Source organism: Balaenoptera borealis (assembly GCF_965194805.1).
Source record: "Balaenoptera borealis genome assembly, chromosome: 13".
NCBI classification, from domain to species: domain Eukaryota; kingdom Metazoa; phylum Chordata; class Mammalia; order Artiodactyla; family Balaenopteridae; genus Balaenoptera; species Balaenoptera borealis.
This window is the reverse complement of record NC_138870.1, coordinates 22,799,773-22,823,447: the sequence shown is the minus strand read 5'-3', so window position 1 is coordinate 22,823,447 and position 23,675 is coordinate 22,799,773. Positions and strand designations below refer to the sequence as shown.

Sequence of the window (23,675 nt, the reverse complement as noted above, 5' to 3'; positions counted from 1 at the left end):
ACTTCTTTATTTAAAATTTTATCTGGCTTAAATTTGTGCTCTTTTATATTTTTGAGTATGACATTTAATTTACTTTTATTGCTGCAAATGTTTAAGGCTATGGATTTTTCTCTTGGCACTGCTTTACCTATATCCTATAGCATCTGTCTCTATATAGGAATTTATTCATTGTTGTTGTCTAGAAATTCTGCAATTTAGTTGGAATTTTCTCTCTGGCCCAAAAGTTTAAGGAGAGTTTATTATTTACCAGCTGCAGAGGATCTTGTTTTCAGATTTTTAAAACTAATCCCTAGTTTTCTTGTTTGTTATCAATGTTATACTCTTAAATTTTTCTTTGCATTTAGGAAAATTCTATTATGTTATATCTTTTTATGTATTTGCTCTCTTCCAATTCTTTGGTTTTCTTCCTCATACCTCCAATTATGTGTACGTTGTTTTCATTCCCTACCTTCTTTTTTTTTCTCACTTTCTCTTTTAACTTTTGAAGAAATTACTTAATGTCCATTTTATTTGTTTTTCTTATATCTGTCTTCTGTGTCTCTCTGTTTTCTGTAGTGTCCCTTCCAATTATTTATTCATTTCTGAAGAAATATTTTCTTAGTTTCATCTCCTACTATTTTTTCCACAATCTCTTTTCTGAATTCTTATCTTTTTGCTCTGCTATGTTCTTTTATAGAGGTGATTTCATCATAACTTTAAAAAAATGCATATTGAAATATTTTGGTAACAGTTTTAATTTGCATGTGTAATTCATAAGAGTGACATTTATTGATAAGTTTTGCTGCTGCATTTCACCTTTTTTATCCTTTCATGTCCCTTTTTTTTTTTTTTTTTTTTTATTACTAGCCATTTAAAGGGAGCCTGTATCCAAATGCTACTAATATCTTTAATGCAGAGGTTTTAGGAGAAGCAAGTATAACTTTTTTTTTTTTTTTTTTTTTTTTAAGACATAGAAGCTACTAATGCAAATTTTGTTCTTGGTTCCCTTCACTCTTTTTTTTTTTTTTAATTTTATAGCTACTTTATTTATTTATTCATTTATTTTTGGCTGTGTTGGGTCTTTGGTTCGTGCGAGGGCTTTCTCTAGTTATGGCAAGTGGGGGCCACTCTTCATCGCGGTGCGCGGGCCTTTCACTATCGCGGCCCCTCCCGTTGCGGGGCACAGGCTCCAGACGCGCAGGCTCAGCAGTTGTGGCCCACGGGCCCAGCCGCTCCATGGCATGTGGGATCCCCCCAGACCAGGACTCGAACCCATGTCCCCTGCACTAGCAGGCAGACTCTCAACCACTGCGCCACCAGGGAAGCCCCTCATGTCCCTTTTTATATATTCTTTCTGTTGATACAACCAAGTACTTTACAGGAGGTGTTAAAGGTCCAAAAGCACTTTCCTTTTCTGCCACCGCAAAGACAGAATGATCCTATAATTATGGCGACTCTAGTTACTCTGTACCTCTCACATTGCTTTTCCTCACTCTCATCCTGACATCTAGTGATGCAATGTGGAATGTAGCTTTTGTATTTGGGGTGGGGGGCAGGGAGGGTTGGTTCATAACTTCAGGGGGTATATTTTTGCCTTTCCTTTTTGGCTCTGCTGCAGGGCCATCTTACCACTCTTAATGCTTCTTCCTGTCACTTTATCATGCGTGGCTTCCGCCAGACAGCAGCTGATATGGACAGCCTATCTATGTCCTTTGTAGTCTTTGGATTATATCTATCTCTTCCTTTTGCTGAAAATGGAGTTTTCAGGGTTTCATTTTATTCATTGTTGTTTTTGTTGATTTCCACAGAAGTATAATGATGTTAAATTAATTAGTACAACAGATACTGGAAGTCTATGTGCTTTTAAAGAATAGCATTTTAATATTGGACTTTGATGGTTTACACAGGTAATATAGTACTTAAAACAGGTGCTGTTCAAAATAATGTTCAGACTGCCCCCAGAAAGTCACTGTAGAAAATGAGAGAGATGCTGCTTTTCTTATTCTTGACTTTCATTTCCTTAAAAAGATCTTTTAGTGTTGGAACTTGGTGCTAGTATTTTGATAGTCCAGGAAAATTATTTTCATTAATAAATGATATGAAGCTTCTGGGTTTTTTGTGTGGTTCTTTTCCCCTAGAGTTTCCCTTTTTCTAATTTGTAGGCTCTTTTTCTTCTTCTCTTTGCCGCTACCGGACCAAATTGGCCCAATTTGAGTAAGATTTTATGGACCCTGTTTTTCACTGTTTTTTAGATGTCTTGTTTCTTTTGATAGTGCAAAATATGTTAGTGAGTACTGAGGTAGAAATTACTTTGTGTATTTGTTAAACTGTCCAGAGTTTAGGAGAATAATTTTCTACTGTATAACTTTTAGTTGATGAGAAAATAACCCGGATTCTGTTCTGTTTGAAGGATAATTTTTTTAGTCTGTTGTTATAAATACGAACAGCAGTGGATAATTACGTTTTGTCTGAAGAATAGTCATAGTTTAAATGCAAGTTTTAATTGATAAATTAAAATAAGAAAAGTTAAGTTCAGCTGTTCATTAAATCTTTTCCCGTTTTGATTGTTGTTAGTTACCAAACTTAAATGGCTTGAATTAAGATTAAAGGTGAAGCTTTAGAATTAATTTCCCTTGTAAAATACAGTTCTCCGCAACAGAAAATAAATGAACTGAAATCAGTGTTCCAACAGTGTAACTATGCATGCAGTAGCAAGTTACTGGAGCTGACAATTCTCAAGTGATAGTAGCTGGTTATATAAGTCACCCAAGGTGGCTTGATGTACTATTATTTACAGACAGAATTGGAAATAATACCACGTGCCAAGGTAACAGGCAGTTAGACAAAAACATAACAATTTACTTTTCAATAATTATCATCACTTCTAGCCAGGCTGGAACTTGATTGATCCCGTATAGAAGAATATCTTTTTGTATGGATTTATTTCAAACCCAGAAACATCATGACTGTAGTAAATATTCCTGTAAATCATTTTTTTGGACTTCATTAGAAGAAATAGCAGTAATCACTTTATTCTTTGTGTATCAAACTAACTGATACAAATTCCAGCTGGTACGATTCATCAATTCATTTGTCCCTATTTCCGTTCCCTCACTCTTGCTTTTTTCCTGTCTCTCTTTTTAAAAAATGAAGTTAACTGGAAGTTTTTACATGAGAACTGATTATGCTAAGAAATTTAGCTCATACTTCTTCCATAGTTGGTAAAATAATAAAAAATAAAAATAAATCTTGCTTCATATTGTTTGGAAGTATCATATTGTTCTTGGAATGCATATTTAACAGGGATTTCTAATACCTTCAGAGGCTTATTAAGCCTTAAGTTATCACTGTGGAAGGGATATGTTTTCAGAGGTTCAAAGACAGGACAAATGAAAACAGACAAATGACAAAGTTGGTGGAAACACAGCTGAATGGTAGAGAGTTTGAAACAGTTGGTGATAGGTGAGCGGCTTGAAGTCAGTTGATTTTCCTTCTGTATTTCCCTGTATTCAGGGTAGCCACATGGGAAAGAGAGAGAGAGAAAGAAAGAGAGATAGAGTGTGTGTATGAATCGTAGTAATGGGGAATTGGAGACAATGGAAAAATTGGATAAGAGAGAGAAGGCAAAGATGCTGGAAAGAGGGAATACTGTGGTAAGCTAAGGAAAACCTGTAAACACTCTCGTGTGGATGAAATTTTATTCCCAGATGCCTTTTCATGGCAGCTTCATGACTAGCTTGCGCTCAGAGTCAGAGTTTCTCCAGGAAGAGGTGGGTCTGGACAAAATACCATAGGAAGAGTCACAGCTGGAGCTGCCAGGAACAAGACCAGCAGTTCTCCATTCAGGCTAACACACACTGGCCTATGTTGTTGAAGGTAGCACTACCTAATGAACAGATAAACCCGAAAACCTCCGTAGCTTAGTGTAATAAAAGTTTGCTTCTGTTTTCGCATAATGAAAGTTAGAATCCTAAGGTGAGTGTTCTGGCCAGGCAGCTTCCCAGCAATCCAGAGCCCTAGGTTCCTTCCTTCTCCGGGCTCTGCATCTTCCTAGGTGGCTGTGCCTTTTCGCCTCAGGCTACAATAGAGGAGAGGATGCAAGATGCCCACATGGGCCGGTTCCCTGTCCCTTCTGCTCCCCTTCAGTTGGCTCAGACTCTGTCACATGACCCCACCAGACTGAGAGGAAGGCTGGGCAACGTAATCGAGTTGTGTGCCCGGAGGAAAAGGGAGGGGATTGGTGAAGAGAGGGCCAGCCTCTTCCTCTCCTAGCAGTAGACCAAAGAGTTTGTCTTTTCCTCTCTTGTGTTGGTAATGTCAGACTTACAGGGCAGGGATAGCTGCTGGTATGTTTAACACTGGATGTTTATAAAACGTTCTATGTTTTCCAAAAGGAGCAACTAAACTAATATTCTTTTTTCAAAGGGCTGAAATGTTAGCATCATGGCAATACTAACAAAAAAACATAGAGCGGTATATATATATACAGTATATACTTACAAAAAAATTACTGAATGTCTGCTAATCCCTGAAGATACGTTGATGACCAATCTCTGTTACGTCCTCAGAGTTTAGAGTTTAGTGAGAAAGTCAGGTACCAACGAAATAAGTTAGGCAGGGATTAATTAAGTTTTTTTCTTTACTTAATGACTCTGAGGAAAAAGTCCCAAGTGCTGTAAGAGTGTGTAACTGGAGGATACAGGTTTGGCGAGGGGAGGGGTATCCAGAAAATGGTGTTTCCAAGAAAGTGACATTTAAGCTGAGACCAGAAGGATGGCAAGGTGTTGATGAAGGCAGTAGGAGCAGTGGAATAGCACAGGGCAGAGGGAACAACAGATTCAAAGGCTACTGCACCTTGGATGGGACGATACTGGTACAGATCTCGCCTCCCTTTAAAAAAATTAGACACCCAGAAGCAAAAGGGACTGCGAGGGAGGAACTGGTTACAGCTCAGGTGAAAGGAAACTGAGAAAACAGGAAGAATTGGGGGGAATCAAGATGACAGAGAACAAGAAATAGGGGAAGAGAGTTGGCAACAGTCAAGAAAACTTGACTCTAGCCGAGTTCTATTTAATATGAGTGTTTTTCTGGGTAGAGTTCTTTTTGTGTTCTTTTACTATCAACTTCTGCCCCCAACATTTTTAGTGAATGTTTTCTAATTTTTCAAAATGTCTCTATTTTAACATAAAATTAAAACAAATGCATACTTTCCAAAAATATTTGGGACAAGCATATGCAATGAGTTGACTCTTGCTGCTAAGTGAGGTGTTATGTCAGTTTGCTGTCAGCATCGAATGAGATATTTGTGAAATTGTCCTGATATACATCAAATATTGGTTTAATTTGATTAAAATGTACTGATTCGTTTGTCTCCTTTATTAAAACAGTTTGTGTTCTTTCCCCTCACTCATGCTGGATCTCATGTAATGACAGGACTAAGTGGTCCAAGGAAAACAACCATATTTTCATGCACACTGGTTCTCTCTTGAGTTCTGGGAATGAATCCTGACTTGGTTGCCTAATAGGGAAAGTGATCTGGGGACATGGAAAAAGCTGATGCTATGACTTTCTCATTCTTCTTCTCTAAACTTTAAAGGTGTGAACAAACAGGTGTATGGTCAGGTCTTCTCAGCCAAGTGGAGTGGGGAACATCTCCTTCTCTTATGAAAGCTACATGTGTTCTTCTCATGCTTTGTTTTGTTTAATTCTACAATGGTTGTTGAATAACGTTGTGGCTTTCATGCTACATCTGGAAAGTGTGTAGTCATATTCCATGGGAAGGAACAGAAGGATGGTGGGTGGGGTAATAAGCTGGTTGCAATCACAGTGTACATTTATTTGGAAAGATCAGCATATTAGTACGCAGTGGGCAGATTAACTAAACTCAGCTGGAATAATTCGATATATTTGGTTTCTGTAAAAGCTAAATATCTTTAAAACTCTAGAGGTTTGCTGTAAACCTTTTGATGATAGATGCCTTTTGAATATGTCTCTCCCACTACTATGAATACTAATGCAACTTAAAAACTATCCTTTTAAAAACCTTGACCCCCCCCCCCAAAACCTTATCCACTTATCAACAAAACAAATTCTAGCATCTTTCTTCAGGAAAATTAGTATTTTTTTAAACTAATAGATCTTGTGAAGCATAATTTTCTGGAGGTTGGTTATAAATTTTAGTTTCTCCACCTCAAGTAGTGTGAGGTATCCATGGAAACTGTCCAGCCTGTATTCAGTGCACTGGACTGCCTTCCCACACAGGTCAAGACACAAACAGTCTTAGATACTAGTTCAATTTATTGTGCCTTAAACATTAGCCAGTTTTGAAAAGAAATTGGCTCCTAATTGACACATACGGTTTTATATTTAATTAGCAGTTTGAGCCGCTCTACATTTTACTAACAGATGTAACATTCAAAACATCCACCATTATAATGCATCTGTCGTACAGATGCACTTAAATGGAAGAACTTTGTGGCAAATAGCAGTAATGGCTCAGCTGCTTAGCAAAAAGTTGGACAGAACTGACATTATTTTCTTTAAGATGTGGATTTTAAAATCATTTAAGGAGTGAATTTCTTTAATCTAATGAATATATTTTATATTTTTAACAGCTTTATTGAAATAGTCACACATCCTAAAGTTCACCCTGCTGAAGTATACAGTTCAGTGGTTTTTAACATATTCACAGATTTGCAAACAACACCCACTGTCTAATCTTAGAACATTTTCATTACCCGCAAAAGAAACCTCATGCCCATTAGCAGTCACTCTTCATTCCCTCCCCCACCTCCTGTCAACCACTAATCTACTTTCTGTCTCAATGGATTTACCTCTTCTAGATATTTCATACAAATGCAATCAGAAAATATGTGGTCTTATATAACTGCCTTCTTTCACTTAGCATAATGTTTTCAAGGCTCATCCACGTTGTAACTTGTATCAGTACTTCATTCTCTTTTTATTGCCAAATAATATTCCATTGTATGGATAGATCACATTTTGTCTATCCATTTATCATTGATGGACATTTGGGTTGTTCCTACTTTTTAGCTATTATGAATAATGCTGCTATTAACATTCATGTACAAGTGTTTGTGTGGACGTATGTTTTTATTTTTCTTTTGCATATCCCTGTGCAAAAGGGGTAATATGCAAACTCTATGTTTAATTTTTAGGAACTGCAAAACAGCTTTCCAGAATGATAGCACCATTTTATTATGGTCAGCAATGTATAAGAGTCCCAATTTTTCCACATTAACAGCGTTTTTATTGTCTGTCTTTTTTTATTTTAGCCATCCTAGTGGGGGTAAAGTGGTATCTAGGGGTGAATATTTTAAAGGACAGCAATTTCATATTGTCTATGCTTCATAAATTAGTTAAATGTATCTCTCTTATTTATTTACTTTTCCATGGCTCTTCATTTGTAAGTAAAATATACCTCTTGTCTCTGTCAATATTGTCATTTTGTTTACTGATTTTAATGTAAGCCCAGTTCAGAGCATGTGACATCAAAACATAAGATAGTGGTGAACTGAAGTATTATATACAACATTAGCATTAAAAAAGGGAAAACACTAAAGACAAATAGTTTGATTATTTAAATCTCTGGTATAATTTCATCTTGCTTTATGTGAAAAATGGGTGTGATAGTAGTACCAGATACTGTGAAGCTTTGTTGAGTTCCAATGCCAGATTAAAAGATATTCTTATTTTTTCATTCAATGTGATGCATCTCATCAGTTCTAATATGCCATCAGTTGTATCACTGGGAAAAAAAGAAAAGAATGTTGCCAATTGAGCTATGATAAACCATTAATTTTAGAGTGACCTGTGATTCAGGAATGTTAAAATTTGGGAAAAATTTTAGAATTTTGTTAGAATCATTGAAATGTAGTAGGAGATGTGCTAGTGCACTTTTTTGGGAGGAGGGGACCCAATCATCTATGCTACCAATACCCACAGGAGAAAGCAAGACTTTTAATACGTCAAAGATTTGGTAAATACCTTTTTACACATATTAATATCCAGGAGTATAAAAATGATATATTACACACACTCACGCACACACACACACACACACACAGATAAAGAAGAGAGGGAGAGTCATCAACTTGTTATTACCCAGTTTGGGAGTATGAAATTAGCAACCTATAGTTCACTGAAATTCTTCTTTTCCCTGTAGTCTTTAATTTACTAATTGAAAGTAGCTTGTTTCCCTCAAATCAAATTTTTTCAAGATTGTGTTTTCTTTTCAGTCTGAGAATGTTGTTTTGTTCCTTTCCAAAGCTAACTAGACAGGCGATTCACAAGCCAGTGAAAATGTTTATAATGCAGATACCTTTCACCCCAGCACTACCAAGCAGCTCTGCTTCCATAACAGCAAACGTGCTTTGCATATTATTAGACATAAAGTGTTACTTTCTTAGTGCCCTGGATTCCAGTTACAGTTGAGGATGTATAAAGGAGTGAAATATCTGCCATGGTGTATGCCAGAGGGAATCAAAATGACTTTCAAAATAGTGTTCATGAGACTGTAATAAGCCTAGTGAAAGACTTTCTGAAAAAGCCTCTTCCTGGGCTTCCCTGGTGGCGCAGTTGTTGAGAATCTGCCTGCCAATGCAGGGGACACGGGTTCGATCCCTGGTCTGGGAAGATGCCACATGCCGCGGAGCAGCTGGGCCCGTGAGCCACAACTACTGAGCCTGCGCTCTAGAGCCTGTGCTCCGCAACAAGAGAGGCCGCGATAGTGAGAGGCCCGCGCACCGCGATGAAGAGTGGCCCCCGCTCGCCGCAACTTGAGAAAGCCCTCGCGCAGAAACAAAGACCCAACACAGCCAAAAATAAATAAATAAATAAATAAATTAAAAAAAAAAAAAAGCCTCTTCCTAAGGTAGGCATTTGACACTGTCTTTTAATCAACTCAGGCATCTTTAGGTTGGTTTGGATTGAGATCTTGTTTTCTTTTGGTAATAATTGTATTGGTGCTTTGAAATGTTGTTGGACATTTATGGAATTCCTAGTTTCTACTAGTTCTAAATCATTGTCGCACAGTTTTTCATTGTGGAATTCTTTGAAAATTATGGTTAACATATAGAACACAGTTGGGAGGTATAAGAAGATACTTGCTTGTATTACAGTAGGCAAAATATATCATCTCATGACAATTTGATGCAAGAAATCATCAACATTAGACCTACATAATTTTTTATTGTCACTAAAGAAAACACTAAAGAAAAACATGATTTTCATTTGATGAGGGGAAAATGAGATAAAATAGAATTATTTTTAATTTGATCTTTTGTTATAAATTATGGCACAGCCAAACATAATATTTTTAAAAGAAAATAGTAACTTTGTATCTTTTAAAGTGATACATTTACATAATATTAAGAATTATGTTGCTCAGTCAGATCCTTGCAGTGATGTACAGCATCAAGGTTGTTTCTGTGTCTTTCAGTAAAATATGAAAATCCTATTTCATTAGACATATGGTGACAGGGAAGAACTTAGGCTAGACTTGTGGCGTATTAGTGTATCCTCTTGCATTAGGCCATATCACAATCATTGATTAATATTTTACCTTCCAATTTTTCAGACTGAATGTTAGAATTGTTTACTTTTTCTTTTTGGTATTCTAACATTTTGCTTGTTGGATTCCAACATAACTTCCTTCTTTCAGCCATAAAACTATACTTAATGAGTTTGTACACTAAAAACATTTAATATGCAAGTAACATTAAATATATCTCAAATATCTGCCCAAGTTGTAAGACATGATAGATATCATATATTGCAGTCCTTAAACAGGTGGCACTCAGTACAAATCTTTTTTGGTAGATAGTGATCTCTCATTCAGAATCATTGGTTTAGACATTCATTCAGAAGTATTTATTGAGTACGTAATGTGCCAGGTTTTGCACTAGGTGTTGGAGTTGTTTGTTGCGCAGCCAAAAAGGGGAAGAAAAGCACAGCCCCTGTCCTGGTGGTGCTTATAATCTAGTAGAAGGAGATAGAAATCATTCAAAAACTGATATAAATAGCTATAAAACTAAAATACTTGGTGAATGAAGTGCAGGATATTATGAGAGGACTGAATGAGAACTAGCTTAGTAAGGTTAGAGAGAATGACTCTGATACGGTTGAGCTCAGACCTAAAGGTAGAGTAGGAGTTAACTAAGCAAAGCTGGGAGTACTTGGGGATGGGGGTGCACAGAAAGCATGGCTGGCGAAAGGAAACCTCGTCTGCTAATGCCTTGAGCAAGAGGAGACATGATGAGACACTGAAAGGCCTGTGTGGCAGGAGGAAGATATAGATTGATTCAGAGAACAGGGATGACAATGGTTCAAGATTGTACGTGTTGGATCATGAGTCCTTACCTAAGCCATGCTATGGGTTTGGGTCAGTATTCAAAAGCCACAGAACATGATATGCAGGAAGCAACCATCATGATGCTTAAATATAATACTGAATTTATGTGAAATAATATATACAACATCATTTAAAATTATGAAGCATAACAATGTAATGAAGACCCATGAATCCCCCAGCCAACTGAAGAATAGCTTGTATCTACCTATGTGTTTTGGCCTCCCCTTCCAGAGGCAGGGGCAACTAGTACCTCTCAGTTTTAATACCACACTACATGTCTTCTAGGACTTTTTTTTTTTTCTCTCAAAATCATGTTTCTGAGATTCATCAAGGTTGTTGTGTATTGCTGAGGCTCAAGTTTTTTTTATATTTACCAAAGATATTATTACCCTCTGGGAATATACTACAATTTACTGATCTGTTTTTCCTGTCAGTGGATATTTGGATTGATTCCAGTGTTTTGGTTTATTTTTTGCCTGTTTGTTTTGCTGTCAGTGCTAATATAAATGTCTAGGATGTGGTACTATGTGTCTCCTGGAGCACATGTTTCCTTGGGAATGTAATTGCTGGGTGAGAACATGTTTTCTAAAGTGGTTGTACCAATTTTCATTCCTACAATTGGTCCACATCCTCTCCAGCACTTCATTTTGTCAGACTTCTTAATTTTTGCCAATCTAGTGGGTGTAAGATGGTGGCTTATGGTAGTCTTTTTTTTTTTTTAATTATAGTTGATTTAAAATGTTGTGTTAGTTTCAGATGTATAGCATAGTGATTCAGTTACATATATATTCTTTTTCAGCATAATCTTAATTAATATTCCCTAATTACTAATAAAGGCAAGCATGTTTTCATGTTTATTGGCCAAATGTGTTTCTCATAAGAAATGCCAGTTCAGTTCTCTTGTCTACTTTTCCACCAGATTTTTTTTCTCATTGATTTGTAAGCATTTTATGAATTCATATATATTCAGTTTTAGTCCTCTGTTGTTTCACAACCCTCTGAATGACAGAGAATGAATTGGGGGGGGCACCAAGTGCATATGCGGAGACTAGTTTGGAAGCACAATATTTCCTAATGGACATTGTGTGATAATTTTATAAATTTTTAAATATTTTTCTTACATTTCTTATGTTAAAAACAAATATTAGGAAGAAATACTGCTCTTTTTTTTCTAAGAGAACATTGGACCCTTGGTCTTCCCACTTAACACTACTTTAAGAAAAGTTGATCTAAATTGGCTTCTGAAGAGTTCTGCTTTGTACATGCACTAGGGATGCTTGAAACTTATGCATGTGTATGTGTTATTTTTATGAAACCATAGCATACTGATCAAGTTGGCTTCAAAGTGATCTTCTACGAAATGAATGCCGTTTTTCATTTGCCTTCTCTTAAAAATTTATAGAAAGTTGGAACTGGATATATATGTCAGAACTTAAAGCTGTGGGTGTCTTCATGGCACTGGGCATTGTTATATCATATATATGCCAGTTGTGCAAGTCTTTCTCAAATGAAGTTTATTTTTTAAAGCATTAAACAAAATATTACAATAGCTGTTTATGTAGTACTTATTATGGGCTAAGAACATAAAGCTTTCCATATACAATTTCTTTTTCTTAAAATAGTCCCGCAGTGTGGATTTTATTACACAAAGATGGGGAAACTGAGTCTGAGGGCAGCTAAATAAAATTCTTGAGATCACAAAGCCAGTGGTAGAACTCAGATCAAACCAATTTTTTTTTAAATGGTGTCACCAGTTTACACTCATCAACAGTGTATGAAAATTTCCATTGCTCCATAATTCTTGCCAACATTTTGCACTGTGAATCCATTTATTTTTTAAAAGGAGCAAGCCGCTTTTTTTTAAAAAATTATTTATTTATTTTATTTTTGGCTGCATTGGGTCTTCGTTGCTGTGCGTGGTCTCTAAAACATTATCATTTTCACTAAGTGCACAGCTTTCCAATGCTGAGCCCTTTCATAAATTGCATGATTATGTGTTAAACTGTGTGCAGATAGATATCATCTCATTTAATTCTCGAGAGCTTCCCTTGAAGTTGTGCTATGCAGAGCTCCTCTTCATTCCATTGACTCCGTAGATACTTCTATCTGAGGAAATTCTAAATATATTCTGAACTTATTAAAATTTGCCTTCATACTTCCTTTGTCAAAATATTTGCATTGATTGATAAGTAATGCAAGTGCTAGTTTTCTCCTTCCCTTTCAAGGACAATTTCTTTCTAGTATTTTTGGGAAAAGGGATTAGGTTTCTCTCTCTCTCTTTCTGTAAGGGGGTGGGTATTCTACCATGCTGTTTTCTTGATAACTCTTCCAAGTCCTGTGCTCCTCTCACTGCCCCGTGGGCCAAGACCCTCTTGGTTGTAGGTGGTAGATTCCCAGCTTGGAGCTCATGAACTACACTGAAACAGGAAGGTGAATATAGAAACAGGAAGGTGAATATAGGGCTGGAGTGTGCTGGTCTTACCTCTCTGTCTTTTTTTCTTTTTGTTTTGTTTTGTTTTTGTCTTGGTTTTTTTGTTTGTTTGTTTGTACATCTTTAGCTTTACTGAGAACGTCAAACTGTTTTTCAAAGTAGCTGTACCAATTTGCCCAACTCTCAGTGTTCTGTTTGCTCACATCTTTGTAAAAGCTTGGTGTTGAAAGAATTTTAAATTTTTTCCAGTTGTGTAGGTGAGACATCTCTTACTGCAGTTTAAGTTTTCATTTCTCTAATTACTTGTGAGGTTGATTATCTATTTTCTTATGTTAATTGGCTACTTGGCTTTTCTCTTCCATGACGTGCCTGTTTGAGTCTTTTGCTCATTTTCTTTTGGATGATTTATGCTTTTTTTCTGGTGTGCAGGAATTCCTTAAACACTATATATATACACACACACACATATATATAATATCTTTTCCCAGTTTGTGGTTTTAATGATGTGTTTTAATTAATGGAAGCTCTCAATTTTACTGTAGCCTTTTATAGTTTGCAATTTTAGTTTATTGTTTAAAAAATCCTCCCCTACCCCTGTATCATAAATATACTCTCCTCCATAGACCTCTGAAACTGTTACAATTTTGTCCTTCACATTTAAATCTTGAACCTACCTGGAATTGATTTTTGTGGATTGTGTGAGATACAGGTTGAATTTCAATACTTTATATATTGTTCCTTACCACTGTTACTCCATCTTGCAAAGTTGTACCTATGTATCAATCTTTACCAAATGATTGTGGAAATACAAGAGGAATCACAGCACTTGAGATCTAAAACAGATATCACTCTTCCCGTTGTCCAGGAGGGAAACTCTCCAATTGTACTTCACATTATTATTCAGATCAAGGTCAATTCTCTCATTTATTTCCATCTCCTCCCCTTTTTGCTTTGTCCTCTTATGTTCTCTGAGACCTCCCATAAGCTGAATCTTTTTTGATCTATACCTCTCCATATCATCCTTCAGGTACACAAAGCCTTGCAGAAGCTTTGAAATTAACCATTTGAAATTCCATTTTTCCTGGCCTTTGGTGTGAGTGTGCATGCTTGCATTGGCAGCATATTGATTCCATTTTTCTCAGTAACAAGTAGTTTCTATACTGTGAACCAGTGGATTATGGGCTTAACTTTAGTGGTTGTGTGCACTGCCATTTGAGTGTAATTTTATGAGGTAGTGATTTATGATGTGTGAGTCAAGGCGTTTTGCTTCAGTAGGGAAATGGTGTCTAAGGCTCATCTGCTTATTGTCTTATTAGTTACTCTTCTCTCGACTTTGTGTTCTGGAGATGAGATGAAGACTGCTTACTCAGAGAGGTAAACAATTACAAGCAGAAAGATCCATTCTCCAGTACTGAAGGGTTGCATAAGTTCTCAACCTCTGAATTTAAGCAGACCCTGTATTAAAATGGGTGAGGTGTATGATTTTGTTGAGTTTCATGTCAGTCCATATGCTTCCTGGAAACCAAATACTGAGAGGCTTTTATTAAACCCCAGAGAAGATAAATAGTTTCCTTTACTTCTCACTAGTTAGAGGGCACAAACTCATCCTCTAAGAAAAGCCTTCTCAGCAACCTTGTTTGTCTAGAGGCTGGGATATTTGATACACCCAGAATGATGACTGTAAGTCACTCTTATCTCCAGTATCATCATCAAATGTTTTAAATATCATCATTTACTGTGTAAATGTTTAAATTTCACAAATGGAATCAAATGGTCTAGTGAGGATTATTTATGTTGAAAAACAGTGCCATATGTCCTCTACATATTTGAAAATTCTTTTAGCATATGCTGCAGAATTGCTTTTTGCACCCCCTTTCCTAGTTCCTGACACATGGTAGAAATATAATGTCTTTACAGTGAATTAGAAAAAGGGAAGAAAGGAGATGGCAGTAGATTGCCATTGTGGCGTATGAATAATTGGTTTAAAAGTTTTCCACATTCTTTTTTTTTGTAACCTCCTTTACAAAAAAAGAATTTCAGAATTCTTTTCAGAATTATTGAAACATCTGTATGTTTTTCAAAATTATCATGATTGTGTCATTGGATTGATGAAGAGCATCTTGTGAATGTATATAATAAGTACTCCTATTGAAGTTTATGTTTCTTATCTTAAGAAAGTGAGGAAAATCATCAGGGGAAAGAATTGGCTTACATTCCTCGGAGTCAGTGACCGAGAAATTCAAACCATTAGCCAGTTGGATTATAGGAGATTGGCCACATTTCCTCAAAGGAGTTCCTTGAAAATGTAGTTGATTATAATGACGGATCTAATGTAATTCCACTAGGATACAGCTGTTGGAATAATTTATTTGAAATTAGATATATACCTTTTTAACCCCTGGGAATTCAAATGAGGAAAATATCTAATCAGACAGGCTATCATTTTTTTTTAATAGGAATTTTTTTTTTTTTAATTTATTTGTTTTTGGCTGTGTTGGGTCTTCGTTTCTGTGCGAGGGCTTTCTCTAGTTGCGGCAAGCGGGGAACACTCTTCATCGCGGTGCATGGACCTCTCACTATCGCGGCCTCTCTTGTGGCGGAGCACAGGCTCCAGACGCGCAGGCTCAGTAGTTGTGGCTCACGGGCCCAGGTGCTCTGCAGCATGTGGGATCTTCCCAGACCAGGGCTCGAACCCGTGTCCCCTGCATTGGCAGGCAGATTCTCAACCACTGCACCACCAGGGAAGCCCCAGACAGGCTATCATTAATGAAGAGGTTAGGGGAACACCAGTTAGACTAATATCAAGTTTAATGTTAAAATAAGACTGTGTGGAGACTACAGATACATACAGTCACCTCCTTACAGATCTTATCCAAGCTGATTAGCAGCTAACTGTTAGTCTTGGAGCATCTTCAGTTTGCAATTTTCAGTACCTTTTGAATTTCTAGTTGAGGGCTTAGTTTTCTAGGATTCTGGTTGTGGTGACATATTTTCATGATGTCTTGATGATATTGCACACTGTGGAAAAAATATTACTTTAGTGTATGATATTTCCAAGGGAACAGGAACAGAGGTGGAATCAGTACCTCAAACATCACGTCCTTGAACCCTTCACTCCTAATGCTATTAACTCCCATTAAGGCAAACAGGGCTGTGCTTCTTTGAAAATCAAAGAAAATCTTTAGTCCTTTCTAAGACTAATACATTTTTGTTATCCCTTCTATCCATGAAAGACAATCATTTCTGACTTCTTAATTTTTTTTAAATTAATTAATTTATTTATTTTTGGCTGCATTGGGTCTTCGTTGCTGTGTGCGGACTTTCTCCAGTTGTGGCAAGCAGTAGCTTTTCTTGTTGTGGAACACAGGCTCCAGGCGCGTGGGCTTCAGTAGTTGTGGCACGTGGGCTTAGTAGTTGTGGCTCGCGGGCTCTAGAGAGCAGGCTCACTAGTTGTGGCACATGGGCTTAGTTGCTCCATGGCATGTGGGATATTCCCAGACCGGGGATCCAACCCGTGTCCCCTGCATTGGCAGGCAGATTCTTAACCACTGCACCACCAGGGAAGTCCTGAGCTTCTTAATTTTTTTTTTTTTTAATTGAACACTACAATGGTAGCCTGTTTTTTTTTTTAATTAATTAATTAATTAATTAATTAATTTTTGGCTGTGTTGGGTCTTTGTTTCTGTGCGAGGGCTTTCTCTAGTTGCGGCAAGCGGAGGCCACTCTTCATCGCGATGCGCTGGCCTCTCACTGTTGCGGCCTCTCTTGTTGCGGAGCACAGTCTCCAGACGCGCAGGCTCGGTAGTTGTGGCTCACAGGCCCCGTTGCTCCGCGGCATGTGGGATCTTCCCAGACCAGGGCTCGAACCCATGTCCCCTGCATTGGCAGGCAGATTCTCAACCGCTGCGTGGTTAATTTTTGATCCATTGGAGTTGATGCAACAGGAAATGGCCAGGAAAAACCCATCCTCTCAGATTTTCACAAACTGTCAGTGTGACTTCTCTTTTTATGGAGATGTTTTGTTGTAATTTCAGAAGGTGGTTGTTAGTTATGTTGGCTACATTACATTTAGTACATCTGGGATGTGTTCACATGAAGACATTGGCTAAAAGCTGTGTCTTGTGGCCTGGAATTGACTCTGATATTGAAAAGACTGGGAAGGACATTCCTTGCTACTTGGCCTAATCTAACAAAGACACCTTCTTGGGAAGCCCAGTCAGGAATTCATTTTGGAATTGAAGAACGAGTACAGAAGTTGAACTTCTCAATTGTTGTAGAATTCTTTTCCAAATATGTTTTTAGTTCTTTCCCAAATTTCTGCCATGGCAATTATAGCTCTGAGACTATTATTTATAACCCTGGCACCAGAATTTCTGACCATGGCTCCACAATTACTTTTATTTGAGTTAAAGGAATTTGTGTAAACGACTTGCCTCTGAGCTGTCACCACTGTAAGGCCAAGACAGGTTGGGACGTAATACTTGCCTCCCATGCCTCAAGTCAGAACACAGGAATTTGACAACAGGAATCAGTTCTGCTAAACTTGTGATGTGGCAATATCTAAAGTTTTCCAATCTTAAATGAGGACGATTAAGACAAACAGAACCGAATCCTGTTCCATCTCTGCCCATTCTTCATTCATGTTTAGCACCAAAGTTTGCCTTTTTTGAAAACTATGGAGTTTGAACCAATGTAGAATTTTTTCTACCTAGTTGAAGTTGGAAGGTCCATTGTGAGCCCCGGGTCCATTAGCTCACAAGTATATGATTCCAAGGACTAATTAAAATAGTGGACAAATGAGGATTTTCATTTATTATTTTTGCCATTTTCTTAGTATGTGGGATGGTTTGGTATAAAGTGAGAAAGTATGTACAAAATCACCTTGTCAACTGTAAACTGTTCTGTGATCTGAATAATATTAATACTAGCAACAACAGCATCAATTATACACAACTTATGTAGCACTTACTATGTGCTGGGAACTGTTCTAAGTACTTTACATATTTTCCCCGATTTAATCATCACTGAAGCCCTCTGAGAGTAAGTGTTACGATCATTCCGTTTGACAATTGTGGGACTGGACACAGGGTAGTGAAGTAACTTAAGATATTCCAGTTAGTATGTGGCATGGAGGGGATTGAAATGCTGGCAGTGTGGCTACAGAGTTGAGAACAGAGATATAGGGAGCCCCCATCTCCTTTCGGTGGCATTCTGAATGTCACATAGTTAGAAAATATATGCTTCTAACTAGGCCGGAAGTAGATAAGAAGAGTGTTGCTCATTTGATTTAGATGTTTATGAATCTGATAAGCACCTGTGATTTCATCTGCCTGAAAAGAATTTGGAAATGATGGCAAGTATGGTGCTTATTTTAATTTGATATGAAACACTTCCACTGTCTGATTGGTTTTGAACAGCTTTATTCTTCTAGCAATATAAAGAGCATTTTTAAAAACAGAGGGTAAAATGTAGCTTTCTGTAATATTTATCCTTTAAACTATTGCTTTTCTATCTCTTGGTTGAGTTCTTGGATTAATGTGGTTAAAAGGCTCTTACAGAGAATAAAAAGGGAGCTCATTCACATGGACCTGGGGTTCCACTCACAACAGGTTCTCTTCCAGACAGTGACACTGACTTGTGCCATTTCAAGAAAAACAGTCCTGTGTTTTCACATTTGTCAGTTTTACTTATTACAGCTGGGCCAACTGTATGTTACCGTGTTAGAGTGAGAAGCAATCCATTCGTGTGTAGAGGTGAGAACCATGATTAGTGCAGCAAACTGAGGTGCCCTTTAAAGAAATTAAGTACTTCAGTCAATGGGTTCTCATGTCTTTCTCCCCAACATACAACCTCAGCCTTATAATTGATGGGTCTAAAAAGGTCTCTCGTAGCATCTCCTTCTGCTGTAATGAGATACACAGTAAAAGCCCATTTGATTCCAAAGAAATGTCTTATTTTGTTTTTCCTCCCCTGTTGGAAGGATTCTTCTTTGGCCAGATGAAATTAATTCACTCAAAAGGCTTTCTTTTAAAAGAAAAAAAGAAATTTTCATTTCTTATGTCTTCTCTAAGTGCCCCACTTTGGTTTGACAGGGGTGAGTTGAGTTCTCTTCACTGGTAGAATAAGCTCTTAACACCTCACTATCTCTCTCTTCCAAGATTGATCATCACCTTTACTCACAACACCCTTATGTGAAAAAGTCTTAGAGGAAGAAAACATGAAATAGGAGGCAATAATAAATGTCTGTGTTCTAAAACATTTAAGTGTCAATAAATGAAAGTTGCTATAAGGCTCTGGGTGCCTGTTGAAATTCTTGGCACTGTGACATTTAGGACATACATATTTGTTCCACACTGTGCATGAGGCAGCTTTGCTGGGATGATCGTCTGGATTAGCAGGGGAGGTTTGCCATGTAAAGCCTCTTCCAAATCAGCTGTTTTCCCTTAAGTGCTTCCATGGGGCTTAGTATACATCTCTATCATGGAACCAATGGTATTGCAAATTCTTTGAGGGAAGGGTTATATCTTATTCACTTAAGATAGTGCCTAAAACACACTTGGTACCTAATGAATATTTGTAGAATGGAGGGAAGATAAGACATGTCCGTAAACAAGCAGAAGAAGAGCTTTTCAGACAGAGAATATGATGTGAACAAAGAGAAAGACTTAGAAAACTGTGGTCGAGGAATTATCACATAGTTCAGTTTGGTTATAACATAATGTGTGAAGACGCTTTTGGAAGCAACCGTTGAAAAAGTAGAATAGGTGGGATTTCACAAATCATTGTCAAGTTGGGGGGTGGTGGTTAATAGATGATCCCTTAAGTTTGGAGCCTAAAAGACCAGAACGATGTGATCTCCTTGAAATAAATTGAATTTCTTCAGTTTGTGAGGGAAACAGGTTTAAGAGAGAAGGAATATTCCCTTCTGAGAAGTTGAGTTTGAGGTGCCTGTAGACTCTCCAGATGTAGATAAGGAAATGTAAGTGGAAACAGGAAGAGAGGCTCAGGAAAACAAGGTCAAGGCTGGAGGAAACACACTTGGCAGTGAGACCTGCACAGGTGATTGTGCAAGCAAGGGTCAGATGAAGTTGCTGACGGGGAGAAGGAAGCTGAGGGGAGAAGAGCTGAGGACAAAAGGTGAAGGGCTGGAGAAACAAGGACAACCAAAGCAAGAGAGAGAGAAGGAGCAATGAGAGCCACCTGTCTCAGCATAAAAGGGAGGCATGCTGGGAGGGGGCGTACAATGCAGCACGGGGAAGTGGCTGGGTTTTGCCATCAAGAGTTGAGCTCAGGGCTTCCCTGGTGGTGCAGTGGTTGAGAGTCCGCCTGCCAATGCAGGGGACACGGGTTCGAGCCCTGGTCTGGGAAGATCCCACATGCTGCGGAGCACCTGGGCCCGTGAGCCACAATTACTGAGCCTGCGCGTCTGGAGCCTGTGCTCCACAACAAGAGAGGCCGCGATGGTGAGAGGCCCGCGCACCGCGATGAAGAGTGGCCCCCGCTCTCCGCAACTAGAGAAAGCCCTCGCACAGAAACGAAGACCCAACACAGCCAGAAATAAATAAATAAATAAATTTATTAAAAAAAAGAGTTGAGTTCAGGTCTTACTCCGTCACCTGTTAGCCGCACGATCTGCAGCCAATTACATAAGCTCTTGGACCACAATTTCCTTACCTTGGCAGTTGTGGTGTTAATTTAAATAGTTTAAACATACAGTCTTTAAATAATACTTTAAAAATTACTCTCGTCTCTTCAAATAATAACCAGCAAACTGGAAGATTTGGAGTCATCTATATTTCTTATGTACATGCAAGCAACTATATTGCAAAATATACTATTTAAAAAATGTCTTGTAATCCGTACAAAATTGAAGATTTAGGAATTTTTGAATTACATGTTTGATACACTGTCTTTTGTCCACTGTCTTCGGAATAAGGTGCTTGGAGTTTAAATATAGTTCTCTTTGTCTGATCAAGCTTAATTTTTTGAGCACCTGCTGTATACCCACCACTTTTCTAGCTCTTTTTACTGAGCCCCTCTAACTAAGGCTTTTTCTTTCCAATTCTTAAGGTATTTATTAATCTGTGTTTTCTTTAGCCACCATAAATATTCTTACCAACACTTTTGAAACAATTTAAAATGTATAGTGTTTGTGATTTTCCTAGTACAGTCCATTGAAAATACTATATTTTATTCTTTATTTCTGGGAGAAGCAAAACTATTGTTATTTTCTTGGGAAATATTTGCCTCAGAAAATATTATGCAGTATAAAGTTACTTTTTCCATGTCTCAAATCATTGATAAAATGCATTTTAAGTGGCACTTTAATGTATTGATATTTTTTCTTTTGCTAGAAAAAGAAACAATAACTAACACTTTTCTTATCCTTTTTATTAGGGTACTACATTAAGAAAAATACTCCTGAATCGGTACTTTAGAGGCGATTATGGTGTCTGTATGAACGGACACCTCTCTGGAGCCTACTGCAAATCTGCACAAGGAGGAGGCAAGACTTATCATTTTTTCCTCATTTTCGGATTTTTAGAGCGTGTCTGCATGCGGTGCTACTCTAGTATTTTACTTAACGTAGCACAAATATAAAAATCATTTAAAGAGCACTATTATCAGCCATAGCAAAAATAAGAAGATCCTGCCATTTGTGCCAACTAGGATGGACCTCAAGGGCGTTATGCTAAAGTGAACTAAGTCAGACAAAGACAGGCGCCACATGCTATCGCTTACATATGTAATCTAAAAACACCAAACTCCTAGACACAGGCATCAGATTTGTGCTTGCCAGAGGCAGGGAGTGGAGAGTAGGGGAATCAAGGGAAAGGGGTCAACAGGAACAAACTTCCAGCTATAAAATAAATAAATCCAGGAGATGTAATATACAACACGATGACTATAGTTAACAATACTGTACTGCATATTTGAAAGTTGCTAAGAGAATAGATCCTAAAAATTCTCATCACAAGGAAAATAAATTAACTATATGAGCTGATGAATTTAATTTTATTGTCGTGATCATTTTGCAGTATATCATATATCAAAGCATTATGTCGTACACCTTAAACGTACACAATGTTATATATCATTGATATACAATGTTATATCTCAATAAAACTGGAAAAATAAATTTAAAAAGCACTATTAAAAACCTTTGCACAATTTTGGGTTCATAAAATAATGGATTTGAACATTAGAATTAATCTTGCCTTCTGACAAAGGTTTATTTATTTGTTTTTCCTAATCACAGGAAGCTTTTCTGGACAAGATTCAGATAAGATGGGGATATCCATGTCAGATATTCAGTGTCTACTGGATAAAGAAGGTGCATCTGAACTTGTCATCGATGTTATAGTGAACACCAAAAATGACAGAATTTTTTCGGAAGGCATTTTACTTGGCATTGCCTTGCTTGAAGGAGGAAATACACAAACTCAGGTACCTGCTTACCGTCATGACCACTTGTTACATTTTGTTATTTTGTATTTCTTATTTACTTGTTATAGAAACCCAGGGAAAGTAATGTTTTTTCGTTAAGCTTCTCATGACTATCCCCCCACCCAAAAACAACCACACTTTCCTTTTATATTTATTTGATTTGCTGCAGTAACTACAGAGCTTCACAAATTATTCGGTGAAGCAGAACATTTCTTAGCAGCATCCTTTCTAACATGATACCAGAAATTCTGGTTTGCTTAGGGAAATTTTAGGCTTACTTTCAGCAAATTAGGACAACATTTTGACTCATCACAGAATTAAATGTAGAAGGAAAAGAATTAAGTGCATTAATTAAATGAGGTAATATATATAAACTCCTCGCACAGTATTTGGCATTAAAACAAGTTCCCATAACATGGTTCACCACCCATCTCAGATGCTTTTTCAGAAGCTCAGAACTCTCCCTTTCGCTTTTGCCCCAAATCTCCCAGTGCTCGTTACCCTGCTGCTTCTCCCAGCTTTCACTGGTGTGGGGAGAGAAGAACCTTCTTCATTCTGTTTGCTCGTTCACCTCAGGAGGGGTGGCTTGAGAGTCGTCGTTCATCTATTTGGGGCTCTGCTCCAGTGAGCGGTGTGCTCACTTGCATGCAGAATCAGACCACTGCTTCCAGAAGGCACGCGTTTCACTGTGAAATTCCTGCCAAACTGTGCCTGGACTCCCCCCACACCTAAACTAATTGGAAAATCCAGAATCCATATTCCCCTCTTCATGGCAAGTAGAAGCCACATCTAATTAAACACTAAAAAAAAAAAAATCATGTTACCTCTAAAGATATCTCTCCAAAACACACGTTATTCTCCTGCTTAAAATCAGTCACTTTCCCTATAAAGGCAAACTCTACCATAGTCCGTAAGATCCTTCGTGATCTAATCTCTTCAAGTTTTCCATCTTTCCTTTCTTATTCCGTCTCTCCCCTCCCCCATTCTCCCTCTTGTGCACCAGCTATACTAAGCCCTTGTAGTTCCTTAGATGTGTTGTGCCGTTTCTCATGTCATTTTCTCCTCTTCGAGGACTCAACTCATGAACTTCTTTTGGAAGCCTTTTCTGATCCTGTGTCCCACTGGGCAGAATTGTCCACTAGGTGCTGTACGCTTCTGCTCTATCCTGCAGACATCTTCAGTAGCATTTCTACCACTTTATTGTGCCTCTTCATGAGTTCATCAGGCTCTGTCTAGTAAACTATGATTCCTTAGAGGTTGAGGTTGACCACGTGTTTTCCGTCTTTGCATCCCTTGTGTCTGGCACCATGGCTGGCCCAGCCTAGGGATTCGATAAATGTTCAGGAGTGAATGGCTCTATGAATGAATGGTCCGAATCAAATTCTACCTCATTCACAAAGTCTTCCCTGTCTGGTTGGGGCTTTTGGGACCAGTCCTTCATCTGAG

General features: G+C 37.8%; 1 protein-coding gene and 1 long non-coding RNA gene across 5 annotated transcripts in view; one reads left to right on the top strand and one right to left on the bottom strand.

Moving 5' to 3' along the window:
• ITPR2 (inositol 1,4,5-trisphosphate receptor type 2) overlaps positions 1-23,675 on the top strand; it is a 519,313-nt gene that overhangs the window by 329,190 nt on the left and 166,448 nt on the right. For all 4 annotated transcript variants that reach the window (XM_082352042.1, XM_082352040.1, XM_082352041.1 and 1 more), the window contains 2 exons: positions 21,180-21,288; positions 22,042-22,229. In XM_082352042.1, coding sequence (XP_082208168.1) covers positions 21,180-21,288; positions 22,042-22,229 — 297 coding nt within the window. The remainder of the gene's footprint in view (positions 1-21,179; positions 21,289-22,041; positions 22,230-23,675) is intronic.
• LOC309610011 lies at positions 970-21,172 on the bottom strand. Its single transcript, XR_014233699.1, has 2 exons — positions 8,862-21,172; positions 970-8,549 (listed from the first exon to the last, which is right to left on the bottom strand). It is a non-coding gene; the product is annotated as an uncharacterized lncRNA (long non-coding RNA).